The 23929-nt window shown below is 34.3% G+C and overlaps 1 protein-coding gene across 1 annotated transcript in view; it reads right to left on the reverse strand.

Annotated features, from left to right (window-relative positions):
* Positions 1–17694, reverse strand: part of Tyr (tyrosinase) — a 96807-nt gene extending 79113 nt beyond the window's left edge. Inside the window, exons 1-2 of the mRNA XM_076843894.2 lie at positions 16876–17694; positions 6571–6787 (exon numbers count right to left, since the gene is read on the reverse strand). Of these exons, the coding sequence (XP_076700009.2) occupies positions 6571–6787; positions 16876–17694 (1036 nt within the window). The remainder of the gene's footprint in view (positions 1–6570; positions 6788–16875) is intronic.
* Positions 17695–23929: the final 6235 nt, after the last annotated feature.

Genomic DNA, 23929 nt, shown 5'->3' on the forward strand with positions numbered 1-23929 from the left:
TGTGATTTTTCATCATATCTGTATATTTAAATGTAAATTTCAAACACCATCATAAAAACGTTTGATTGTAAATTGTTTTTTAATTAAACTTTTTATTTTGAGATAATTTCAGACTCATATGTGCTTATAAGAAATAATAGAAAGTGATCCCATGTGCCCTTTATTTAATTTTCTCTAATTTTTTTTTAGAGAGAGAGAGAATTTTAATATTTATTTTTTAGTTTTCTGCAGACACAACATCTTTGTTTGTATGTGGTGCTGAGGATCGAACCCGGGCCGCACGCATGCCAGGAGAGCACACTACCGCTTGAGCCACATCCCCAGCCCCATAATTTTCTCTAATTTTAACTTTAAAAAATACGTTCAATTGAAACATATGTGAGTTACTCAGACTTGGATATTTAATAGAGAGTTTCTTGAAATTAAAGTTTTTTCATTTAAAAATGATGCTATTTTTGCCAATGATAATTTTTTACCTTTCAAGCAAACATTAGAATTTATTAAAATTTGATTCCATCACTGCGTGACAGTCTTAGTACTAAAGATGTTTTTGATATTGATGTATGTAATTTTTCAACTTTGTATATTGAAATATTTTAACATTTGATGTACCTGCATAATTCAATGTTTTGCAAATTAACTATGTAATGTTATAAGATCATTCATGAATAAAATATCCACTCAAGATGCACAACAGATCCATGGAATTCAATGTATCAAGTATCAAAAGTTCAGATATGATTTCATATTTGACAGTGCAGTTAAACTTTTAAGAAATCCCCACTTGTGAAGTTTTAGTGTCGAAAAAAGAAGATGCACAATTATATGAAAATATATTTTTAAAAATTTCTCTCTATGACAATTATATAGTTTAGTCTGCTTTTTCTCTAAATTTTCCAGCCTAACAATACATCATAATATATTAAGTATAGAAGCAGAGGTAAAAATTAAGATGTCTAAAATTTGCAAAGTTATAAGGTGCTGCCATTCTACTTACTACTTTTTGAAAATATTTTAAAACTTATAATTTATATAAGACTGAAGGGTCATTTAAAAGTGTTCAAATATATATATGGACTAATACTCCATATTTTTACAGAGGGAGCCCAGGTTTTTCCATTATTATTTAGAGTTTACTACTAAAACTTTACTGAGTGCAGGATGCCATCCTTGAAATAGGATAAGAGATGGTCCATGAGGACCTTCTCTTCGCATGGAAGCCAGGAAGGGATAGGCTTGGAACTGGGAACTTCCTGTGGCTCTCCAGCGGAGACAGACCACCCAGTGCACATGACCTTCCCCTCTGCTCTGCTGGGAAAGTTCCTCATAGTAACACCAGAGATGGACATAACCATTAGGACCTGAATAGCCTACCTTTAACCTTTTTTGGAAAAGAACATTCTGTAGAATCTCTCTTATGTCTTCCAGGAAGCAGGCACGTGCTCCATTTTGTCAGAAGCCATCTGTCTGGTCAGTTTGCCCATCCTGCTCCTGCTTTTGCAATTACTTTCTTTCTTTTTTTTTTTTTTATTGGTTGTTCAAAACCTTACAAAGCTCTTGACATATCATATTTCATACATTAGCATACATTAGCTTCAAGTGAGTTATAAACTCCCATTTTTACCCCAAATACAGATTGCAGAATCACATCGGTTACACATCCACATTTTTACATAATGCCATACTAGTAACTGTTGTATTCTGCTACCTTTCTGCAATTACTTTCTGTGTTCTGTGTTTTTTTTTTTTTTTTTTTTTTTCACCGTTCTATTTTTCTTAGCTTTTATTTCTCAGCCACCCCATTCCACCCAGGGGAACCCTATTCCCACATCCCTAGCAGGCAGGAGCTGAGTGTCAAACAATAATATTCACAAACTATGTTTTAGTAAGCGTTTTTGCTCCTGTGACTAAAGAATCTGACCAGAACAATTTTAAAGGAGGAAAAGTTTATTTGAGGGCTCACAGTTGGTTTCCAAGGTCTTAGTCCAAAAATGGCTGTCTCTCTTCCTTGGAGGCTCCAGGTGAGTCAGGACATCATGGCAGGAGAGTTTGGTAGAGGGAAGCAGCTCACATCACAATCAGACAGCCCATAAAGAGACTCCACTGGCTAGATATAAATATACACTCCCAAGCCACACCCTACCACTTCAGTTACCACTCAGTTAATCCATATCGGGATTAATTCAATGATTGGGTTAAGACTCTCACAATCCAATCATTTCTCCTCTGAATCTTTTTGCATTATCATACATATGTTCTTTTGAGGGACACCACATTTAAACCATAACAAACTACTTCAAGTTCTTTCTGAAGGAAATACACCACTGAGTTTCCATGACTCAAATGTCTCAAAAATGTCACTGCTTCTACAGAAATTTGTCTGCAAATATTAGAAGATTCCCTAGTATTAAAACCATCCATTTACAGCAGATCATTACTACCTTTTGGTTCAGGTGATCCTCTTACATAAATATTAAGTCTTCTCAGAGAGCAGTTTTTGCCCCGATAGCTTAAAATACACATAAATATCCAATCTTTATACATACTGTAGCAGATATGTTTTGTTTCAGGATTTTTAGAAAGCTAATGTTCCCTTAAGAAAGAACTACATTCAAAGAAAACATAGTTGTTAAGTGATACACTTGATTCTTGTTTGAATTCTCTATATGTGATAGGAAGGATCCTATTTACTCGGAGAACTTGAGAAAGAAGGAAAAGTTACCTCTCAAGTAAAGTAAATAGAGTCAGCTCATAAAGGAAGGACACAGACTGTCTCCTAAGCTCACTGGAATAATCACTTTCAGTCCTGAGAGTGGTTCTTTACTTAACCATTTAACACTAAAATATCATAGAATTAATTAATCATTAAGGATTAAATAAGATAATAGTGAGAATTGAGAAAGTACTGGAACAGTGTTATTTTTATTGTTATTATCAGGATTATTGCCTAATCAGAATACTGATTCACCTGCCAAGGTAATAGTGCTCATAAAGATTTTCCTGGTGTGGATGAAATCCTTCTCAAAACCGCCTCCTTCTCTTCTGTGCCAGTCTGCCTCCAAATACTCAGCTTTCTGATTCCCTCAGGATTAGTGAAGAAGAAGGGAGCCTTCCAGTTACTAGAATGCGTTACTCCACTTAAACAGCTTCCTTGGCAGTTTGGCTCATAGCTAGTTTCAAATGAACTTATTTTTAAATCTGTGTGACCATTTTTGTATCAATTAAAAAACTTCATTTCTCAGGCAGGGAGACTGAAAATTATGCCGTTTTTTGAGATTTCTTTGTGGCTATCCAGCTGGACTTTCTTGGAAAATATACATCCTGTTCATCTTAAAATTTATTCAAAATATCAAAACTTCCATATTACTCTTGAGATTGCTTTTTGGGAGATCCCAGTGCATGAGTTAGTAAAGTACTTCTCAGTGAAGTGTTTAGCAGCCACACTGACATGGAAAGCATGAAGGACAGCTGGAAGGAGACTCCTGGACAATCAAAATGGCAGTTTATTAGAGGGGGTGTTATATGAAGATAAATTCAATTTTGAGTGGCATATAGCTTAAAAGAACAAAACGAGGACTAATGATCAGAAACCAATGGCTGGTGCTTCAGAAAAACCCTCAACTCTTTGTTAAACATAAGCTTTCACTCCATAACACAGTAAATGAATGAATGAATGAATGAATGACTCTTAATAACAGCAGAATCTTGAATTTTGGTTAATAACTGTCAAAGGAGTGCTGAAGTTGGAAAGTTATGAATTTAAATCATTGATAAATACCAGCTGTAAGAAAAAAGTGTGATGAGAGGTAGGATATTTACAAAGTCTTAAAAATTTTATCCATTGGATAGTTGATTAGTTTGAAAGAAAAAGCAATTACATAATGGGAAAATTGGACCATGTCACAAACCAGAACAGGTGATCAAAATTAGTATCATTAATGTGATAAAGATGGCTACCTTTTGCTTCCAGATGTGATGCCCTCTGAGTAAGACACAAAATTGCCCATATAGAATTCTGGCTAATAATGCATTCCCTGAATCCAGTCATAAGAAACTACCAGATATACTAAAATGAAAAATATCAGTTTCATAAAGATGCACACCAAAAAGCCTATATAATTATTTCAGATTAAAGAAGACTACCTAAATGCTACCTGACACAACACTGAACCCAATTATGTAAAGCAAAAATGCTATAGAGGGTATTACTAGGTGTATTAAAAACTTGAATATAAATAGTAGATTAAATTAGAATGTTATATCAATGTAAAATGTACAGAAGATGAAAATTGTCTTGTGGTGTATAATAGAATATTTTTATTTTCAGGAAAAACAAGCTGAAATTTTTATCAGTTGAAAACATGTGATCTATAGTTGTATCCTCAAATAGTTCAGACTGGGAGAAAGAGAGGAGCAAATAGGATCAAATGTAAACAGTAAATAAATCTGGGTAAAGGGTGTATGTGCATTTTTTGCACCTCTTTTATATTTGCAAATTTTCTGTAAGCTTAATGGTATTTGTGAATGCATTTTTAAAGAAAAAATATTAGTTCCTGGCCTGGAAAAGTGCTGGTGCATAGCTCAGATCAATGGTTTTCAACGTTTTCCCACCATTACACACACTTCATACAATAGTTATCAATAAGATAGATGGTTGGATAGATGTGATTTGAAGGACTCTAGCTATTATTTTTGTAATTTATGTGTTCAGTCATCATATATTTATTAAATATCTGCTATGTGCAGATGATGTGCTGTGGTGTGCCTTTTCTCTACTTTTCAAGTAAGCACTATAGAGTGTATGTGAACAAGAATAAACTATTGGAAAAAAAGTAAAAATAATTTACAACATACTTTATTAATAATTTTAAATTATTTGCTATAAATCTTTGTTCCCTGCTCACTGGAATATGTTAGATTCTCATTTGGAAAATACTGGCTGAGCTGGTACACCCTAAACTACTTTTGACTTAGGGTCTTCAAGAAGTGAGATTCTCTGCCTTATTCTGTGATGAATCCATGTTCTTTAATAATAAAGTGCAGGCTTTGTCACCTATGATTGGAAAATCTGTGTGAAAAACTTAACAAAGTTACTTCAACTTTCTTAAAGGTAGATTTTTGTTTTGTAAAAATATTAATGCCAGCATTTGGAGAACTATCCTTGATCTCTGCAAAGTACAATGGGACAGGCAATCCTCCCAGATAGTGACTGCCAAATTGTGTTCTTTGTCTCAGCTTATAGATTCTGAGATTCCCTGGCACTAAGAAGTGCCTTCTTAAGCTATACTGAAAAACCAAATTGATATTGCTCTCTTTCAATTTAGTCTGGGTCATCAGAATGCAATCCAAAGAACTTGAATTTTGGCATTTGACCAATTTAGTTTAATATTTAACTCTGCTATTCAATCAGTGACCAGTGTTAGCCAAACAAGTTAATATCTCTGATCCTGTTTGCTCTATCAACTGAGAATAAAAATAACAGTGATCTTTGTCGGAGGAAAATTGTAAGAATTAGGTGAGAAAATGTTATACAAAGTGCATGGTACAGTTCCTTGCACTTAGCAATCAAAGTACTGTAGGAGTACCTTTTAACTGCCAGAACCAGAATTTCTCTTTAGAATGGGGCTCTCCTTGTTTGAGTTATTTCAGAAACAGGAAAAAGAAGGAGATAGTAAACTACTCTGCAGAACTTGCCTAACAGAGGCTCAGGCATGGAATGATAACAACAAAATTAAAAAAAAAAAAAAAAAAAACATGTAAGAGAGGAAGATTTGTCTACCAGGAAAGATGGCAAAGAACTTTTAAGAGGTAGCCTCTAATATCAGATTTTGACTTGTATGCTCTGCCATGTTAGCCCCATATGTTTCCTTCTGTTAAATCCATAACTGGAGTGTTTTGTTGTTTGTTTGTTGTTATTGCTGTTGGGTTCATTTCCCTAATGCAAATTGAGGTGAATGGGTCAGGTTTGTGACTGATCCAGCCTCTGCTTATAAAAGAATAAACGGATATTGGAGGGAAGGTGTAATCAACTTTGAGAAATATGCAGAAGTAAGTAGGAATTATAAAATGCAATAAGAAGGAATCTCTGAGGAGGCACAGAAAGTTTAAGGACAGTGGATTTGGGCTTTCCATGAAATAAAGACCATATCTTTATTATAGTTATGAGAATGAACTTACCTCAAATAACCCATTGTCTAGAATATTTCAAACCAGAGGAAGAATGCATTAAAACTTAAGAAAATATGTCAACACTCTTATATCTATATTTCTATAATATAAAAAGTTCTAAAGTGGAACTATTTTGTTTTGCACCAGTACTCTGTTGTTGAAGTACCCTGATTTTCTTCACCATTAGGCTGCCTATTGTCTCTGTCTATTCCCAGGGTATGTATATTCATGCACTTTGCTGAGGCATCATTAGTGTGCTGGATATGGTGAGCTGCCCAGAGTCTGCTAGCTTCATTGTCAATACAGGTGTGGCAAATTCGGAATTCTCAAGCACCTCCGAGTGCAGGGTTTTGGATAAGAGTGAGGAAAAATGATAAAAGTGAGAGAAAATAAAGTTCTTACCTTCCAGTGTATTTCTAAAGCTGAAATTAGCAGCTTTATCCATGGAGTCAGATTCATACTGGGTCAGTCTCAGGCAAAATTCCACATCATCTGAGGAGGGGAGTCTGGGGGTCCTGGTTTTGTCATGGTTGCCAGGATTACGAAGTAAAGGTCCCTCAGGGGTTCCATTGCATAAAGTCTGTCGGCTGTTGTACTCCTCTAGGCGGCTACAGATAATCTGTACAAAACATTTTATATTGAAGGAATTACCATCACCTCTGAGTCAAGGGGAAAGGGGAAGAAGCTTCAAAATCCTGATTACCATTTTCGGATTTCTAACTATCAGATCAATATTTAAAATAAGTTGTTAAAGGAAGCAGTTTACTGAAGTTTTCAGAAAGGACCACGGACTTTAAAATCCAGAGTAGGTCTCTAGTCTTGCATCTACCACTGTAAAAATATCTTAAATTTAATATTTTACATTTCCTAGGGTTCATCTATAAAATTTTGGTGAAAATAACCACATCATATAAGTATTTGAAAAGAAAGCTCATTCAATGAATATTTGTTAAATATTTATCATGAGCTAAGCAGTGTATGAGGTCCTGAGATGGGCTGAAAACAATAAAGGCATTTACCTTTCTGTCTAGAAGGCCACAGTGCATGGTATGGACACCAGTAAACAACTAAAAAGTGCTTTGTTAGTATTAATGCATATTACACTCAGAATGTCAAGAACTGGGCATAATTCTACTTTATGCTTTTTTGTCATAATTTTTTGAATTGTTAATGTCTAGTTTTTGATGTACAGAATAACAATTTTGGGTAGCTTTTTTATGTATAGCAATTTCCCTGATTCTTTAATTTAGCCAGAACTAATGTAACATTTTTTGGAAAATTATCATCTTAAAATTGTTAATTCTTCACATATTTTATATGAAAAATGTAAAGAAACTATACAACAAGAATTATTTTATTTAAATCACATGGAAATACTTTTCACCATAACAAATAAGGAATCTGAGGGTCAGCTAAATGACATTTTCTAAGTTAAATGGCAGAATTACCACTGTAACTCAAGTTTTTCAACTCCATCGTTAGTGTACTTTTACTCTTCTACCTAGTTTGTGGTTGACTAAGATTTGAAATGCCTATTATGTAACACAGATATTTTATACTCTGGTCAAACTAGCAAAGGAAGGAAGAATTAGTTTTATACATTGCCTTTTCAAATATAAACCATATTCTTCAGCTATTCTTGTGTAGGAAGTATTTGTTCAAAATAATAGTAACTGATATTAAATCAGCACGTATTAAATAACAAACCCTCGAATAAATGACTTAATTTGTGGCAGAACAGGGTTGTCTGCTTTCTATATGAATTGGGTCCTTCCTTCGTACGGATGGATTTTCTAACCTAATGTACATAAATGTGACTGTATGAAGAAAGCCATGTTAGTCAGATATGATTTTGTCTGTGTCTTAGACACTCCATGGTAAAGAGTGCAAGAATTTGGAACAGATGGGTCCCAGAAATCTGCATGTGAACTTAGTAGTCAAGGTTTAAAAGTATAAAATGAAACTTGTGGAATTGATTATAGGAAGCGTTTTGCAAGATTAACTTTCACATTTGTTGGGAGAAAAGAAAGAAAATTAAGAAGGAAAACTAAACCAAATAATGACAAGAGTACCCATGGGAAGCAGACTCCACACTGACAATAAGACCTGAGGTTCTAACATGAAAATATTGGTCTAATCTTTGAATTATGACTGTGACAACTAAAAGTAAAATTAGGTGCTTTCTGGGCATGAATTAAAATAATAAATTACAACCAGAATTACAGTAAAAGTCCTAAAATCATGTCAAGTCTTTCCTACATTTGACAAATTATTCCCATTAAAGCCTTATCTCAAAATACAAGTACATGGGGGCTAGGGAGTTAACATGAGAATTGGAAGGGTACTCAATCTGGTGGATAGCACTGAGTGGGAGGCCCCTTTGTTAACAAATTGACTGTATGACACACTATGGTACTGCTACTGTGGGCAGGGTAAATCTCCACTTTACCCTGTACCAACACACTATGGGCCTCACACCCAACCCCAGCTCTCCTTTGGATTGCACAAGAGCTTGCCAGGAAAGGAGAGTGACAGTGGAATATGACCCTTTCTCTACCCACCCATGGCCCTAAGCAAATGTTGGGGACGGGGAGACCAGCTGGGGCTGTTTCCAGGGAACGTAGTAGTGGCCAAGGCTCATTCTAAGAAGGCAACAAAGCTCATTCTAAGAAGATTGAGAAGATACAGAGTAGAATTACAGGTGGCTGACAACCCAGATCATGGTGGCTCCTTGTCCCTTTGATTTTACTTAAAACACAAACTCAAGGATGAAATTATTAAGAATTTCAGGATTCCAGTCACAGATTAAGCTTCAAATGTGAACTTCACTTCTGAGCCTAGGTCATCGTGCAAGTGCACCAGTTTTATCCTATAAAGCTATCCCTGGTCCAGAGCTGAGGCCAGTACCATGTTCTTTTCTGTTTTTGTGCTTCTGCTCTTTCAGCTGTATCTACCAGTTTCCTTGTTTACAATGAAAACTACGTTGATAAGGATTCTTCAATTCCCATCTCCAGTGATTGACAACTCCTTTGAGTTCTAAATGTATATATTCTTTTCTGAAATATTAATATTTTAATGTTATATTACATGCATATCAAATATAACACTTAAAATAAAACAACCTGTTCTTTCTGTGCTTCCTTTCACACCAGCCATCCTGTAGTTTGAGCCAGAAACCTCTAAATCATCACAGGCGAGCTGGAAACCAGTGAATTGTATTTTGTATGTTTTTCTCCTTTGTCTTTCACATTAATCCATCAGCCAATATTATCAATTTTTCCTCCAAAACACATCTTGAATCTGGAAATCACTTTCCATTTGTTTACATCCTGTATGCTTCTGCTACTAAAGCCAGACTGCCCACTCTTCCCTGGATAATGCTTATATTTCTCTGTTCCAGACTCTGCTTGTGGATAAGGATGCCTGTTCCTTGCTATGTGTCTCATATCTTACATGTTCTATAGGATCAAGGGAAAGAATTTGTAAAAACAAACTTTGACTAAAAAAGTAATTCAAAAAGATCTGGCTCAGAATGTAAAGGAGTTTTAGGAATTTACCAAATTATTTACATTACAGAATGAGCCAAAACAGAAATGTGATGAGCATACTGTATAAAATTACATTCAGTCTATTGTAGAAGGTGTGTGAAACAAATTGATTAAGCGTTTAGATTCAGGCCTCATTTTCAAGGCATTTCATTATGTACGTGCAAATAATTCAAAATAAAAAAATCTTGAGTTTGAAGCACTGATCTCAAGCATTTTAGATAAGGGATACTCAATCCATAGTTTCCTTTATATGTATGCAAAGGATATACTATAATAAAAATACACCACTAAATAAACCAAAAGAGCTCATTCAACAAGCATAAAATAAAAATTCTAAGTAATTAAAACATCATAGCAAAATTTGTCAGATTTATATTTTTCTTAGTATCACATCAAGTAATGCTTCACCTTAAAATCATCAGTGTCTTGAATTCAGTGAAATAGAATGATTAACCAATAATGAAATAAAAATTCTACGTGAAAGATGAAGTACAGTAAAATCTACCCTGCCATCCTTGGTGGCTCACAACAGAGGCATACTTCCATAGGAAGCACGTGGTCCCTAGGTAGATGATATTGAAGCTTTATTCATTTTAGTTTCCCTTGATAAACAATAATTATCACCTCCTTTGCATAAAGGTAATCTTTCTAAGGACAGGTTTTAAAATTTTTGTGTTGCCGTTCACTCCTTTCTTTATAGAATGTAGAATTGTGTACAGCATTCTATAGAGGATAAATAAATATTTGTTGGATGAATGAACAAAATCAATGAATGAGCCAGTGAATCCCCAACAACTAGCATGTATGGAGCACCTATTTTTCCTGGTCCCATTTTGGCACTTATCTTTGCCTTAGAAAATACTTCCAAACCAACCCATCCCAGGCCATGAGAACCATCTCTCAATACACTTTAAAGCTTACATTCACATAAATACACCACTATGTATTTCTATGATTTTGCTCCTATTTATTGTTAAGGAAACAGCCTGAGTATGAAAGACCACAATAGGTTAATAGGATTTACAGCTCTGTGTCATGATTAATAATTTTATGCACAACAGGCAACATGCATGGAATAATATTTTTAAATTAAAATTTAAAGTCTCCCTAGTCAACTGCATCATACTTGAAAATAATGAAGACAATCCTAAAGGTCTCCTGCCCCAGTGAATTTGCAATCTATGAGACTGTAAAATCAAATTAAAATATCAACATGAGGAATTCAATGAATAGTCCAGGGATGACTGCTAGTCTGTCAGATGAGAGATTTTAGAGAATCTACTTTTAATTTTGGCCTCAAAGATGTAATTTATGAATTGAAGCACTGTGTTTAGAAAAATAATTGGACTCCAGATTTAGGTAGATGCAGGATTCAGTACGGCTCAGTTATTTACAGTATTGTGGCAATGAACATGGTTTTTAGCTGTCTTAATTTCCTCAATCATACTTTGATAAGATATATGAAAAGCAAATATTCATTCAATAATTCCTGCTTCATTAAATGTCAGTTTCCAGTTTTCCTCATGCTTTTTATCATTCAGAATTCTTTTTACCCATATATAAATAGAAACTAGAATGGTTGACTGACTTGTCAACTGTCATAGATTTAGGGTCAGAGCCAGAGAACCATATCCACTACATTTATTTCTGCTGCTAATAATTTAGGAATAGTTGAATACAACTAATATAACTTTGCACTGAATGTAAGGTGTTCGACGACTTCATGATGTTGATTAACTAGATACCACAACAAGCACATCATTATTATTTCTCTTTGAACAATAAACCTCAGGATATTTTCCAAAAGATTATTCTGCCTAAAAGATTCATACAGCAAACTCAGTTAAATTGGAGAGGATGAATGGAACTATTTTTGCTAAAATGCCAATTGTTAAGTGACTAAGCTTTCTGAGGAGTAGAGGTATTAGTAGCAAGGAGGAAATCTACCTTGGTTCCAGAAATAATTTGCAAATTTAATTTCAAATCATTGTCTTTATATTTGATACATAAGAAGAGACAGAGGAGGTGAAATTGTCAGCATCATGATTAGGATCGTGCAACTATAGTCAGAAAGAAATTGGTTTCCCATATTGACTCTATTAACTGCATAAGCTCAAACAAATTATTTAGATCTTCTATCAAGTTTTTTAATCTTTAAATAGGGATCATGACAACTTTTTATTAAAGATCAAATAATCTATAACATATGTAAAGCACATAGTGTAGTGCCAATTGCATATTTTAATAATGATAACTATTAAAATTTTTATTTAATATAAGACCATTGATAAGGTCACCAAATCATTTTTACCTCTGGGTTTTTAACATTGTTTGAATACCCATTATTAAATAACTAACTTGGATATACCATTTAAAAATATATCACAATGTTTTGTACACATGGAACACAATATATCATTTACTAAAACTATTTTACATAGATTTCATGATTTACCTTATAGTAATGTTATATTAAGCTATATTATTCTAATTTTAGAGAAAAAATATTTCAGAATAATAAGCAAATTGTTTTATAACCAGCTAAGTAAGTTACAAATACCTATTTGAGCTCATGTTTATCTAGCTCAAAAGTCTACTCTCTGTACTATTGCTTTCCCTTCCATTTAGTCCTCTTAACAATACAGAAAACATATGTGATAACTGCACCTTATGCTTTCTTCTATTGCAAATAAAAGGTCAAATTTTGTAAATAACTTGTCTAATATTATCTGGCAAATGGCAGAGTTTGAATTGAATCCCAGATCTTCTGACAAGGATTTTGTTATTTTCTCTGTTCACTTTAATACAAGTGATTTATAGCATATGCTGGGGGGTGGGGATCAAGTCTGCCAATTCAAAATAAAAAAAGAGGGGCAGAAAAAAACATATTAATGAGGAAGGTAGATCTAGATAATGTTTTAAATTTCAAGAAATAGCAATAAACTCTCAGCTATTAAAAGATTTCAGGAGCAAAGATTCTGCTATGGCATTAAAGGTTTATCTGAAAAAAATGTAAACCATATGACATTCCACAGAATCTTTTTCATAAAGAAAAAAGAGAAGCTGTTATTTCACTGTGCTGTTGTCATGGTTACCTAAAACCCATGACTCTCTGCTGAAATGTGACTTTTTTTTCTCCCCACTGTTTGCTTCCATGTGATGCGCCTTTCACCTGATGAGTGAATTCCCTGACCACTATTCACTCATGTCTATCATCCAGGAAATGTTGTTTCTCTTTATTTTCATTCTCATACTGATTAATCCTGATATACATTTTCTTTTTATTGCTAGTTTATTTATTGGTTTCATAATATTGGATCCAATTGTGTGAATATAGATATTTAGCAGTTAAATGTTACTGAGAAGCCCTTTTTTTCCAAAAATAATGTATTATTCTAACTGATGACAAACATGCTTCTACACAAAAAGCTTCTGATATTAAACAAACACAAGAATTATGAATATAAACTATCTAAAAAAAGTAACATTTGTTACCTGAAGTTTCAATTTACAGTATTATTTCATAGTAGCTCTGCCAGATAAATACTACCAATTTTATTTAAATGATACTCAGATGTGATCTTCCTTATAGTGTTTTCCCTTTTGTTGCAAGTACACATATATACTTACATAAAAGACTAGAGAGAACTACACAAAATGTCTTACTCCTGACCTTGTGTGTCTGCTTATTGGCATTGATATTTTCTCAGCATTGAGGATACTGCATTAAAAAGAACAGTTTAAAGTCCTACAAAATCTATCCATGCAGAATTTATTTTTTGAAATTTGTTGGCATTGGCGCTAACATTTCTTTGTCTCTAAATTATATTCAATTCAGTATGCATTTATAGAGTCCATTACATGTATAATTTACTATCCCAAGCTCTCTGGACACAAAACTATTCATTTGTAAATGGTCTCTACTCCAGAAAGTCTGACAGTCTGGTAGGCACAGACAGGCTTGAAAAACGTTACATGTACTGAAGAGATATAAGTGCAATGGTATAAATCTCTATAAAGTGTAATGATGGCATAAAGGGTAGGGTACAATGCTATCTGAGTAAGGGAGGTCCATCAGTAAAGGTATAATAGCAGATTTTCATTACAATATAAACAAAAAGAACTGCTTTCCCATGTTGTGGGATGCACAAGAATTTTAAAGGAGCCCAAGGGGACAATATGTCAAATTATACATTAACATAATCGTGGTCGATTCAATTCTCTCTGAGTCTAAAGAACAAAATAGCTGACTCAAATAGCAAATAGTCTCTTTGTTGTTGTTCCTAGATGTGTGACCTTGGAAAAATCATCCCACCATTTTAGGCCTTTCTATCTTTTATAAATATGGACACTATATTAGAGACCACTGAGAAGTCTCAGCTCAGAGTTAATAAATGCAATCACATCTCTGAATGCTCTATTTGTGTGTCAAGTAAGAAGATATCTAAAACCCAACCCAAAACCAGAGGCTTTGTATCAGAGTATCTGTCAGCCTAGCTAATTCAGAAGGTATTTAGGAACTCATTTAGCTTGATCTCATCTTACACAAAATAGTTTAGTTCTTAATTTGAGTGTTTAATTTAAGAAGAAGCATTCAAATTAATGGTGTGTTTATTACAGAACTGTGTTTTTATAAAGTGAAAACAAAGAGATACCCAGACAATCTCCATATTAATTAAATCACTGGTTCTCAGTATTGGCTGCACATTAGAATCACATGAAGAGGTTTTAAAAGCAAAGATTCCAATTTCACAGCAATCTGAATTTCTGGCAAGAAGTTAGATGAGTGAAGTTCATGCAACTATTCTTAAAAATTTAAGTTTCCTAGGTGATTTTGATACTGAGAACTACAGAAATAAATCAACATAAAAAAAAAAAAAACCCAACCTGATCCTAATTGTTGAAGGACTCTTAACCAGAGAGGTTTTGTGATTAAATGGACACAGACATCACAAGTTGTGTTTGTCACTTCTGCAACATTATCCCTGACACCACACACAGTGACTGAACAGCAAATGTTCATTGGTTTAGCCTCTCTTATTTAAACTGCTATGTGCTTGTTTTTCTTCAAAGGACATGGTTCACTCTGCTTCCTCATTTTATCTGAAAAGCCCATTTCTATACAGCACTTTATTTATAGAACAAGACTGAAGTCAATATTGTAACCATTTCACTCTGACCAGTTTTCTCTAGAAAGTAATAAAATTGACCATAATCATAAAGAGAAAAGAGAAATAATTCAATTAATAATCAGTAAATGATTTAGGAAAGCAAACTCAAATAAATTCTGGGTACTTTCCGGTGGTATTCACCTCATGCATCTAAATATCAGTTTATATCCCTCCACCAAGCTTCAGTGTGTATGTTGTAGGTTTTTTCCTTTCTTTCTTTCCTGATATTTAGACAATCCTTCACCCTTTCTAAGTCAAATGAAGCTACACAGTTAAGGAAAGCAAAAATGACAGAAAATGCCACATTCAAGCTTAACAACAATTTAAGCAGTAAAATAGAAAGTGAGATAAAAGTGTTGTATTCTATAGATAAACCCATTTTATCCCATGGTCCCAGATGTGAGACTGCACCTTATGTTTTCTTCCATTGCAAGTAAAAGGTCAAAATAAAAGGTCAGGTATAAAAACTTACATATATTTTAATAAAATATAATAATAAAATAATAAATAAATTGATTATTTTATTATTATATTTTAATAAAATAATATATAATATAATTAATAATAAGAATATAATACTAATAACACATTAGTTCTAGATTATGATTTCCAATCTATTTTATTGCATTTGTATGAATTTCTTGAAATAGTTTCAGAATTAAAAACTTGGGACTTAGTGGGTTAAGTTAGAAGGTCTGAAGATTTGCTGAAATTGTTCTTATGCATATTTCTCCAGTCCTTCCTGTACAAATATACTCTTTAGTAAATAGCTAAAAATTAGTGGCCATTTTTCAGGGGCCTCCAATAGACTCCATTTCAAGTGCATCATGGGTAAAATCCATCCACATGTCAGAACAGTGAATGCAAGATTCTTCTTATGTAACTCAAATATTAATTCCATAAAATATTGCTGGCCAGAAGTGCTACATTAGGAATTTTTGAAAGTCAGGCAGAAAATCATTGTTTCCACCTGTACATATTTTAAATGATAATTAAGCACTTATTTCTTTGCTTACCTTTGTCTCTAATCCAGAATGAAAAAAAAAAGAGAAAAGAAAACAGAGAAATGGAATTTAATTTTAAAATTGCAATCTTATGCTGCAACTGAAGTTTGCAAGTTCTTAGGAAGAAAATTAATTTATTTTGCTGTTTAATAAAAATGTGAGAGTGGAACAATCCTTTGTCTCAAGACAAAATAGTAGTCATCCCTTGTAAATCATATATAGAGAGATCACATATCCAGACTATCCAAGAACAAATATTATCCTTGCTATTTACCAGCTGTGTGTTTTAAAACAAATTACATTATAACTTTATACCTTTGAAAGGGGGACAGTGTGATATTAAGTATCAAATATATAAAAAAAGTCAACAGAACTTTATACATGCTAAATGCTCAATGAATATTAACAGTTTCCCTAATTTACCTAGTTGAGCTTCCTTATAAATAAAATATCCAATCAGTATTTGTCACACTTTCCTACAATAATGATCACCTACACATTTAGCAAACCATGCCATCCCAGGACCCTTCCATGAAGATTCTGATCAATGAGTCTGGATCAAGGCAAGAAATTTGTATTTTTAATTTACTTACCATATGAATTTATTATGATTAATAATGCTGTTATTCAGAAGCACTAGCCTAAGTAATTTTGTCTCCTTCCTTCCTTCCTAAGTATTTTATTAGTCATTGTGGTATGTCAGGTACATTCTAGGTTCTGGGAAATAAAATGATGAATTAAGTACTTTTTGTTCATTGTAGTTTAGAAATGCAGTACAGGATATAAATATTTAATAAAAAATCACATAAATATCTACTTAATTATGACTGTGATTATTCTCTAATGGGAAAATACAAGGCACATTGATAGCTCCTAACAGGGGACCTTTTCTAATTAGTTTGGGAAGATAGGATGAAGATCCCCTGAAGAATTTATGGCTAAAGTTCATTTCTTCTCTTATATTGTACGTCTAGCACATTTTACCTGCCAAGAGGAGAAGAAGGATCCTGGGCTGAGTAGGTTAGGGTTTGCAGGGTGACGCCCGCCCATGTACTCATCAGTACAAATATCACAGTTTTCTGCATCTCGCCAATCCCAGTATGGAACAGTGAAATTCTCATCCCCTGTCAGCTCCCGGATATCTTGTTCCCACAATAACAAGAAAAGTCTATGCCAAGGCAGAAAACCTGGTGCTTCATGGGCAAAATCAATGTCTCTCCAGATTTCAGATCCTCCAAGCAGTGTGTCCCTTGACACATAGTAATGCATCCAGACAAAGAGGTCATAAATGTTGACATCATTAAACATGGGTGTTGACCCATTATTCATTTGACCATAGGTGCCTGTGGGGATGACATAGTCTTTGCTAATAGTATTCTTTGCTAAGGTGAGGTAGGCAAGAAATCTATCCTTCTCTGGGATACTCAAATCAAAGATGTTTCTTCTCACCAAGAGTCGCTTTTCTGTGCAATTTGGTCCCCCAAATCCAAACCTGCAATGTCCACAGTTGAATCCCATGAAATTGCCAGAGCATTGGCAAGTCCTATTGTAAAAGACAGAAGGCCAAGATTCCCGGTCATCCACACCCGTGAAGGGGAATTGAGGCCCCCGTGGTGCATTAGACAGAAGAACGTCCTGACAGGAACCTCTGCTTGAAAGTTGGCCACAGGGACTTCCATCACCACTCCATGGTGGGCAACATTCCTTCTGCATCAGGCTCTCAGAGGAGGCACAGGCTCGGGGGAAATGGCCTGCAGAGATCTGGAAACCCCACAGCAGGCAGCACAAAATAGCCAGTAGCATTGTTCTAGTGCTTACAGATCTGCTTAAGCAGGTTAACTGGAGCCACAGACTTCTTTTTCCAACTACCCTTATAGTGACTATCACATGTTTTGGCTAAGACCTATATAACTCCCCTCCCACCTCCAAATTGCGTACTGTCAGCTTTTATCTTAAGCTTTCATCTTCTGAAAAGCACATGATTGACTTTTTTTTTTTTTTTGAGTTGGCACATATCCCACAGTGGGATTGGCCTATGTTAAAGCAAGAAATACTATTTTTCATTAATAGTTTAATGCTGGTGGTTACTGTGATAATAATGGTTAATAGTAATAATGCCTTATCTAAGCAAACCCAGTTCATTGGTTATGAAATTAATGGTGATTTGTATTGGCAAGTGAGGAGTTCTGTCAAGAATAGAGTTTTTCCTATTTAAGAAAAGTCAGTCAGTGTTCTGGATGTCAGGCACAAGCCTGATCTCCTTAGAGATCATAAACGGACTACCAGAGAGAGACTTTCTTCAGGGACGACAGATTATTTCTTACATATGATGTATTTTAGCTTATTTATTTTGTACCAAGTATCAGAAAGAAAAAGGCTGTCTGATACTTTTCCCTGATTATTGATGCATTTTCTAACAATTATTAAGGATAGTTCAGTCTAATAGCTAGGTGCTCTGCTTCATTGTGTGAACATTTCTAATAAAACTTTTATAAATCGCTCCCACCTGTGTGTGTGTGTGTGTGTGTGTGTGTGTGTGTGTAATACTGTAGCCACCTTGTCTTAACCATAAATTCTGGATGTCAGGAATTTATTTGAAATATTTATTGTAGTGTGATTCTTGCAAAGAAATTCTCAATTCAGTGAGTGAATGAATAAGGAATAAAATATTTATTCCACATTGTTTTGATCATCTCAATTTTTCTTGGAGTTACTTCTCTGTACAGTGAATTTAGAAATTGAAATGTATGTCAAAAATAACATTTTAGCTACATATATTAGTTTTAAGTTAAGCAGTATAGATAATAAGTCCATCAAATTTTTAATAAAAGGGATATTTTGGTGCACTGAGGATACTGGACAATGTTACATGGTATTCAAGTGTTATTAAGGGAGTACCCATGAGTACAACCTCAAAGGGTGGGTATAAGTTGGAGTGATGAAGGAGAATAGAGACAATACCTGAGAAAGGGAGACTTAGAGGTAGGAGCTGCGTTTCATCTGCTGAGTTGGAGCATTAGATTCAGACAGGTGCCTTATATGATAGATAATTAAACCTGGAATGAGATCATGGAAGTCTTGAAGACTGACTAAGTGGTTTGAAATCAGGTGAGAACTTCTTCAAGTTCTTCAAGTTGAAGATTGACAAGATGAGAGTTGTCCAGTCACATTCCCTCTCCAAGGCTTCCTTCTTTATGTAGCTTCACAGTGAAGCTGGGTAGTCCTCTAAACATAAAGAACCAAGTGAAAATGAACATTTGAAGAAATCATCTGTATCTGGACCTTGGTTGAGGTTTCTAGGAAAAGCCAGGCTTTTCTAGCACCACTGGAATGTCAGTTTACTCTGCATTCTTCTCTTGCTGGAGTTTGTCTCATTATTCAGAAAAATTGTCAAGGCTCCTCCATATGACTCTCCTGAGTCTCAAGGCTGCCTTTGCAGGTGGATGGAGCAGTGTGTGGGAGCAGAAAAAGAGAAGAAAAGTTTCCATGGAAATGCTGCCTCTGGCTGGGATCAGGAAGTTATCACATGATCTCCTCCAGGAGGCTTAGTCCTTTATGTCTCTCCTTTCAGAGCCAAAAAGAGATTAACACAGGGCTTCTTGTCCCTGGGAGTCTCGGTTCTGTATTACTTGTTACCACATGTGACCTTTTGTAACTCTTTCCATCTAGTTGTACACAGAGTTCAACTGCTCTAGTTCCAAGGCTCCCTTGAAAAATAACTTAGAACCTCTCCACAGAGCTTTCTAAGGGCTTTTTTGCATGTGTTCTCCCAAGTCTATTTTTTAGTATCTTCAGAAGCTGCTTAGAAAAATGATTAATATACACTTTTTCCTCATAATTTCCTTGAGTTTGATTTCTTTAAGTTGACAGTTCTTCATATTTCTCCACAATGCAGTCTACCATCTCCTCTAGTCCACATAGATAAAAGTGTCATTACCAGTAATGGGTTCCTAGATACCAAACCTGTTTAGAGGAGACTCTAAACTCTGTTTAGAGGAGTTTTTCCTGAGGGACAGCCTCCCAGTGGGGTTCAACATCTGCCTGGCCTGGGCGGTGCACTGATTTAAATGATGTATTAGAGAAGGTTACTTTCCTACTACCTTTGTGGAGTAAAAGCAACAATTCAGACACACCATTTCTCAGCAAGGTGAGAGAGGGAAACTTTTCTGGGAATTAACTCAGGACATTCAAAGCAGATCAGGAACTCAGGGGGTTGGATATAACAAATAAAGAAGAAATCCCCAGCACGGCTCCTACTGGTGATGGCACTGGCAGGTGCAATCACCCCTGCACTAAACTAGTAGAGCAATACGTCAATTAAAGGAACCCCCAGTTTTAGGAGACCTGAGGTACCTATGGATATGGAGAGATCAGAGATCAAGACATTCCCCCACTAAACTGAAATGTGTCTTTCACAACAATATTTTATGGGAAACAAAAAGAAACCAAATCTCTCCCAGCTACCAGGTAAATCAGAGGAAGGAACCAATTTACAACTCTAGTACAGAGGAATAGCTCCTGGGATCCAAATCCTGAAAACTGTGCCTACCCCGAAAGCCAGGTTTGGCAAACTCACAATGCACAGTATAGTATGTGTCTAAGAGTCCAGGAAAAAATCAAAAGCAGAGAGGGATTTACATAGAAGACAATGTGTCCAGAAAACACACTGGCTTCTTTTCTGCCCCTACAGAATGGCCACTTCAAAGATTGGCTGCTTGAAAATTCAACTGGGAAAGTCTCCCCTCACGGGTGACTCATACCAGACACAGAATTTGAAAGAACAGGGGAATAATTAATATTTAAGTCTGAATTTGAGATTCCTAAAAACATGAAGTTCACGCATATCTGAGGGGAACAAGAATTGGCCCCTCTACCACAGGAGTGAGATCCAGGAGTTTTTCCTGAGGGCCAGCCTCCCAGTGGGGTTCAACATCTGCCTGGCCTGGGAGGTGCACTGATTTAAAATCTTCAGGTTTGCCCAAGCCTAAACCACACCTTCAGGAGTCTTGCTTATGGGATCTCCCATCATACTCCATCAACCCCACCTAACACACCTGAGAAAGGAAAACAAGAATCTTTGGAACTCTAATGGAAATAATTCTCTAACATTTCATTAAGATCATCTTTTTAATTTAATTAATTTATTATTTTTTAAGTATTTTATGTTCTTATTTTTAATTTTTCTATTCTGTTCAATTATGATTTGAATGTTCATGAACACACACACACACAAACACACACACACACACACACACACATATATATATATATATACAAACCTGTTTTTTCTCTTCCTAGCATTTTATTAAATAAGTTATTTCTCATAAGTCAATATTTTGAGAACTAAGATATTTGATTCCAGTATATCAGTTTTGTTCTTGTACTCTTTTACTTTTATTTTCATTTATATTCTTAATTTATTATTTTTTACTCTATACACTTTTTTCTCTCACATGCCTTTTTCCCTTGATTCTCTTTTTCTCTTCTGTTCTAACAGCCAACATTTTATTGACCTAGCACTCTTCCTTTATTTTTTACTTATGTTTTCTCTCTTCTTCCCTCATAAACATCACATTCTACATCACTTTTTTTTTTCTATCAACGTTGACAACTTAAAATTGTAAATCCATACGTAAACTTATTGGTTTTACTGTGCACAATCGTTGATCATATGATCTCTATTTATTGTGACAATTAACAAGTAGAGACCAAAGCAGGAACTATCTGGTTTGATGCTGTAAATCAATTGCATTGGTTGTTGTTTTTAACCTGTCTCCCCTCTAAACTGTGAGGCACTAGAAAACTTCAGACACAGGGTAGAAACTCTACTGCCTCAAAAACACACTGTAAAATGGGTAGACACACAAACAACATGAAATATCAAGGGAAAAATAAACCAATATAATTTAATAACAGAATTCATTGATACCACAGTGGATGAAAAGATAGACAAAGAGTTTTAAAATGTTCATATTAAATTGATCTGTGAGGTAAAGATGATGGAAGGGATAAAATACATGAAGCAAAAGATACATCAATAAAGTGATAGAGATTTGGGGAAAAAACAATAGCAGAAATCCGTGAAATGAAGGAATCAAAAAACTGAATGAAAGATTCATTGGAAGGCATCACCAGCAGGCTAGACCACTTGGAAGACAGAGTTTCAGGCAATATATAATATATAATCTAGAAAGTAAAGTTGATGATAGACAAAAGATGATAAAAAACCATGAACAAAACTTCTAAGAAATGTGGGATAACATGAAAAGACCAAACTTAAGATTTATCAGTAGAGACAAAGACTCAGAGTTTACAAACCAAAGAAATGCACAATCTTTTCAATGAAATAATGTCAGACTATTTCCCAAACCTTAATAATGAAATGGAAAATCAAATATTGGAGGTGTGTAGGGCCCCAAATATACAAAATTACAACAGACCCATACCAAGGCACAATATTATGAAACTTTTCAATGATTACATTTAGAGGGAAACCAATCCAGATAACAGCTAATTTCTCAATCAGACCCTTAAAGCTAGGAGCACTTGGAATAAAATATACCAAGCTCTGAAAGAAAATGGATGCCAACTGATACCATACTTTGCAAAATTAAGCATCAGACTTGATGATGAAATGAAGCCTCTCATGATAAACAAAAGTTAAAAGATTCACAACTAAAAATATTTTACAACAAACCATTCTCAACAAAATATTTTATGAATAATAAAAATGAAAACCAGCAAATGGAGGAACTACACTGGAAAAATATTCAATCAAAAAAGATGCTATTTCAAATTAAAAACCAGAAACAATTCAAAATAACAGGAAACAAGAATCATTTCTCAATAATAACATTGAATGTAAATGGCTTAAACTCATGAATCAAAAGACATAGACTGGCAAATTGGATTAAAAAACAAGATCCAACTATATGCTGTCTCCAAGAGACTCACCTTATATACAAAGACTCACCTTATGTGCAAAGACATCCTCAGACTGAAGATAAAAAGATGGGGGGAAGCTTATCTTTCACTTGGATCTCATAAACAAGCAGGGGTTCTTTTATCCTCATGACAGATAAAGTGGACTTATTGTTAAATAAATTAAAAGGGATAAAGAGGGCTATTTTATACTGCTTAAGGGAAGTATATATCAACAAGACATAACAATCTTAAATATTTATGCTCTAAAAAATAAAGCAGCGACATATATTAAACAACCCTCCACAATTTCAAGAATTAGATAGGTAATAACACAATAATACTGGCTGACTTTAACATGGCTCTCTCGCCACTTGATAGATCTTCCAAACAAAAACTAATTTAAAAAATTATGGGACTAAAAAATACAATTAATAATTTAGACTTAACAGACATATGTAGACCATTTCATCTATCAATAACTGAATAAACTTTCTTCTCAGAAATATACAGATCTTTCTCTAAAATAGGACATATAATAGGCCAAAAAGCAACTCTTAACAAATACAAAAAAATGTAGATAATATCTTGAATTTTATCAGATCATAATGAAATAAAATTAGAAATTAATGATAAAATTAAAAATAGAAGCTACTGTATTATCTGGAGACACTATAATACACTATTGAATTCCCAATGGATAGGTAAAGAAGTCAGGATGAAATAAAATAAAAATGTTTGGAGGTAAATCAGGATAGAACACAACATATCAAATTCTCTGGGACACTGAAGGGAGTACTAAGAAGAAAGATCATTGCAATTAGCTCATTCATTAAAAGAATAGAAAGTCACCAAATAAATAGTTAACTTTACATCTCTAAGCCTCAGGAAAAAATAAAAAGAACAAATCACCACCAAAAGCAGTAGAAGACAGGAGATAATTAGAATTAGAGCTGAAAATAAAGAAATTGAAACAAAAAAAAGCAAAATTCAAAAATGACAGATGACAAAAAAGTTGGTTCCTTGAAAAAATAAATAAAATTCACAAACCTTTAGCCATGCTAATAAAGAGAAAGAAAAAAAACTCAAATTACTAAAATTTGTGATGAAAAAGGAA

Source organism: Callospermophilus lateralis, chromosome 2 (genome assembly GCF_048772815.1).
Source record: "Callospermophilus lateralis isolate mCalLat2 chromosome 2, mCalLat2.hap1, whole genome shotgun sequence".
Lineage (NCBI taxonomy): Eukaryota > Metazoa > Chordata > Mammalia > Rodentia > Sciuridae > Callospermophilus > Callospermophilus lateralis.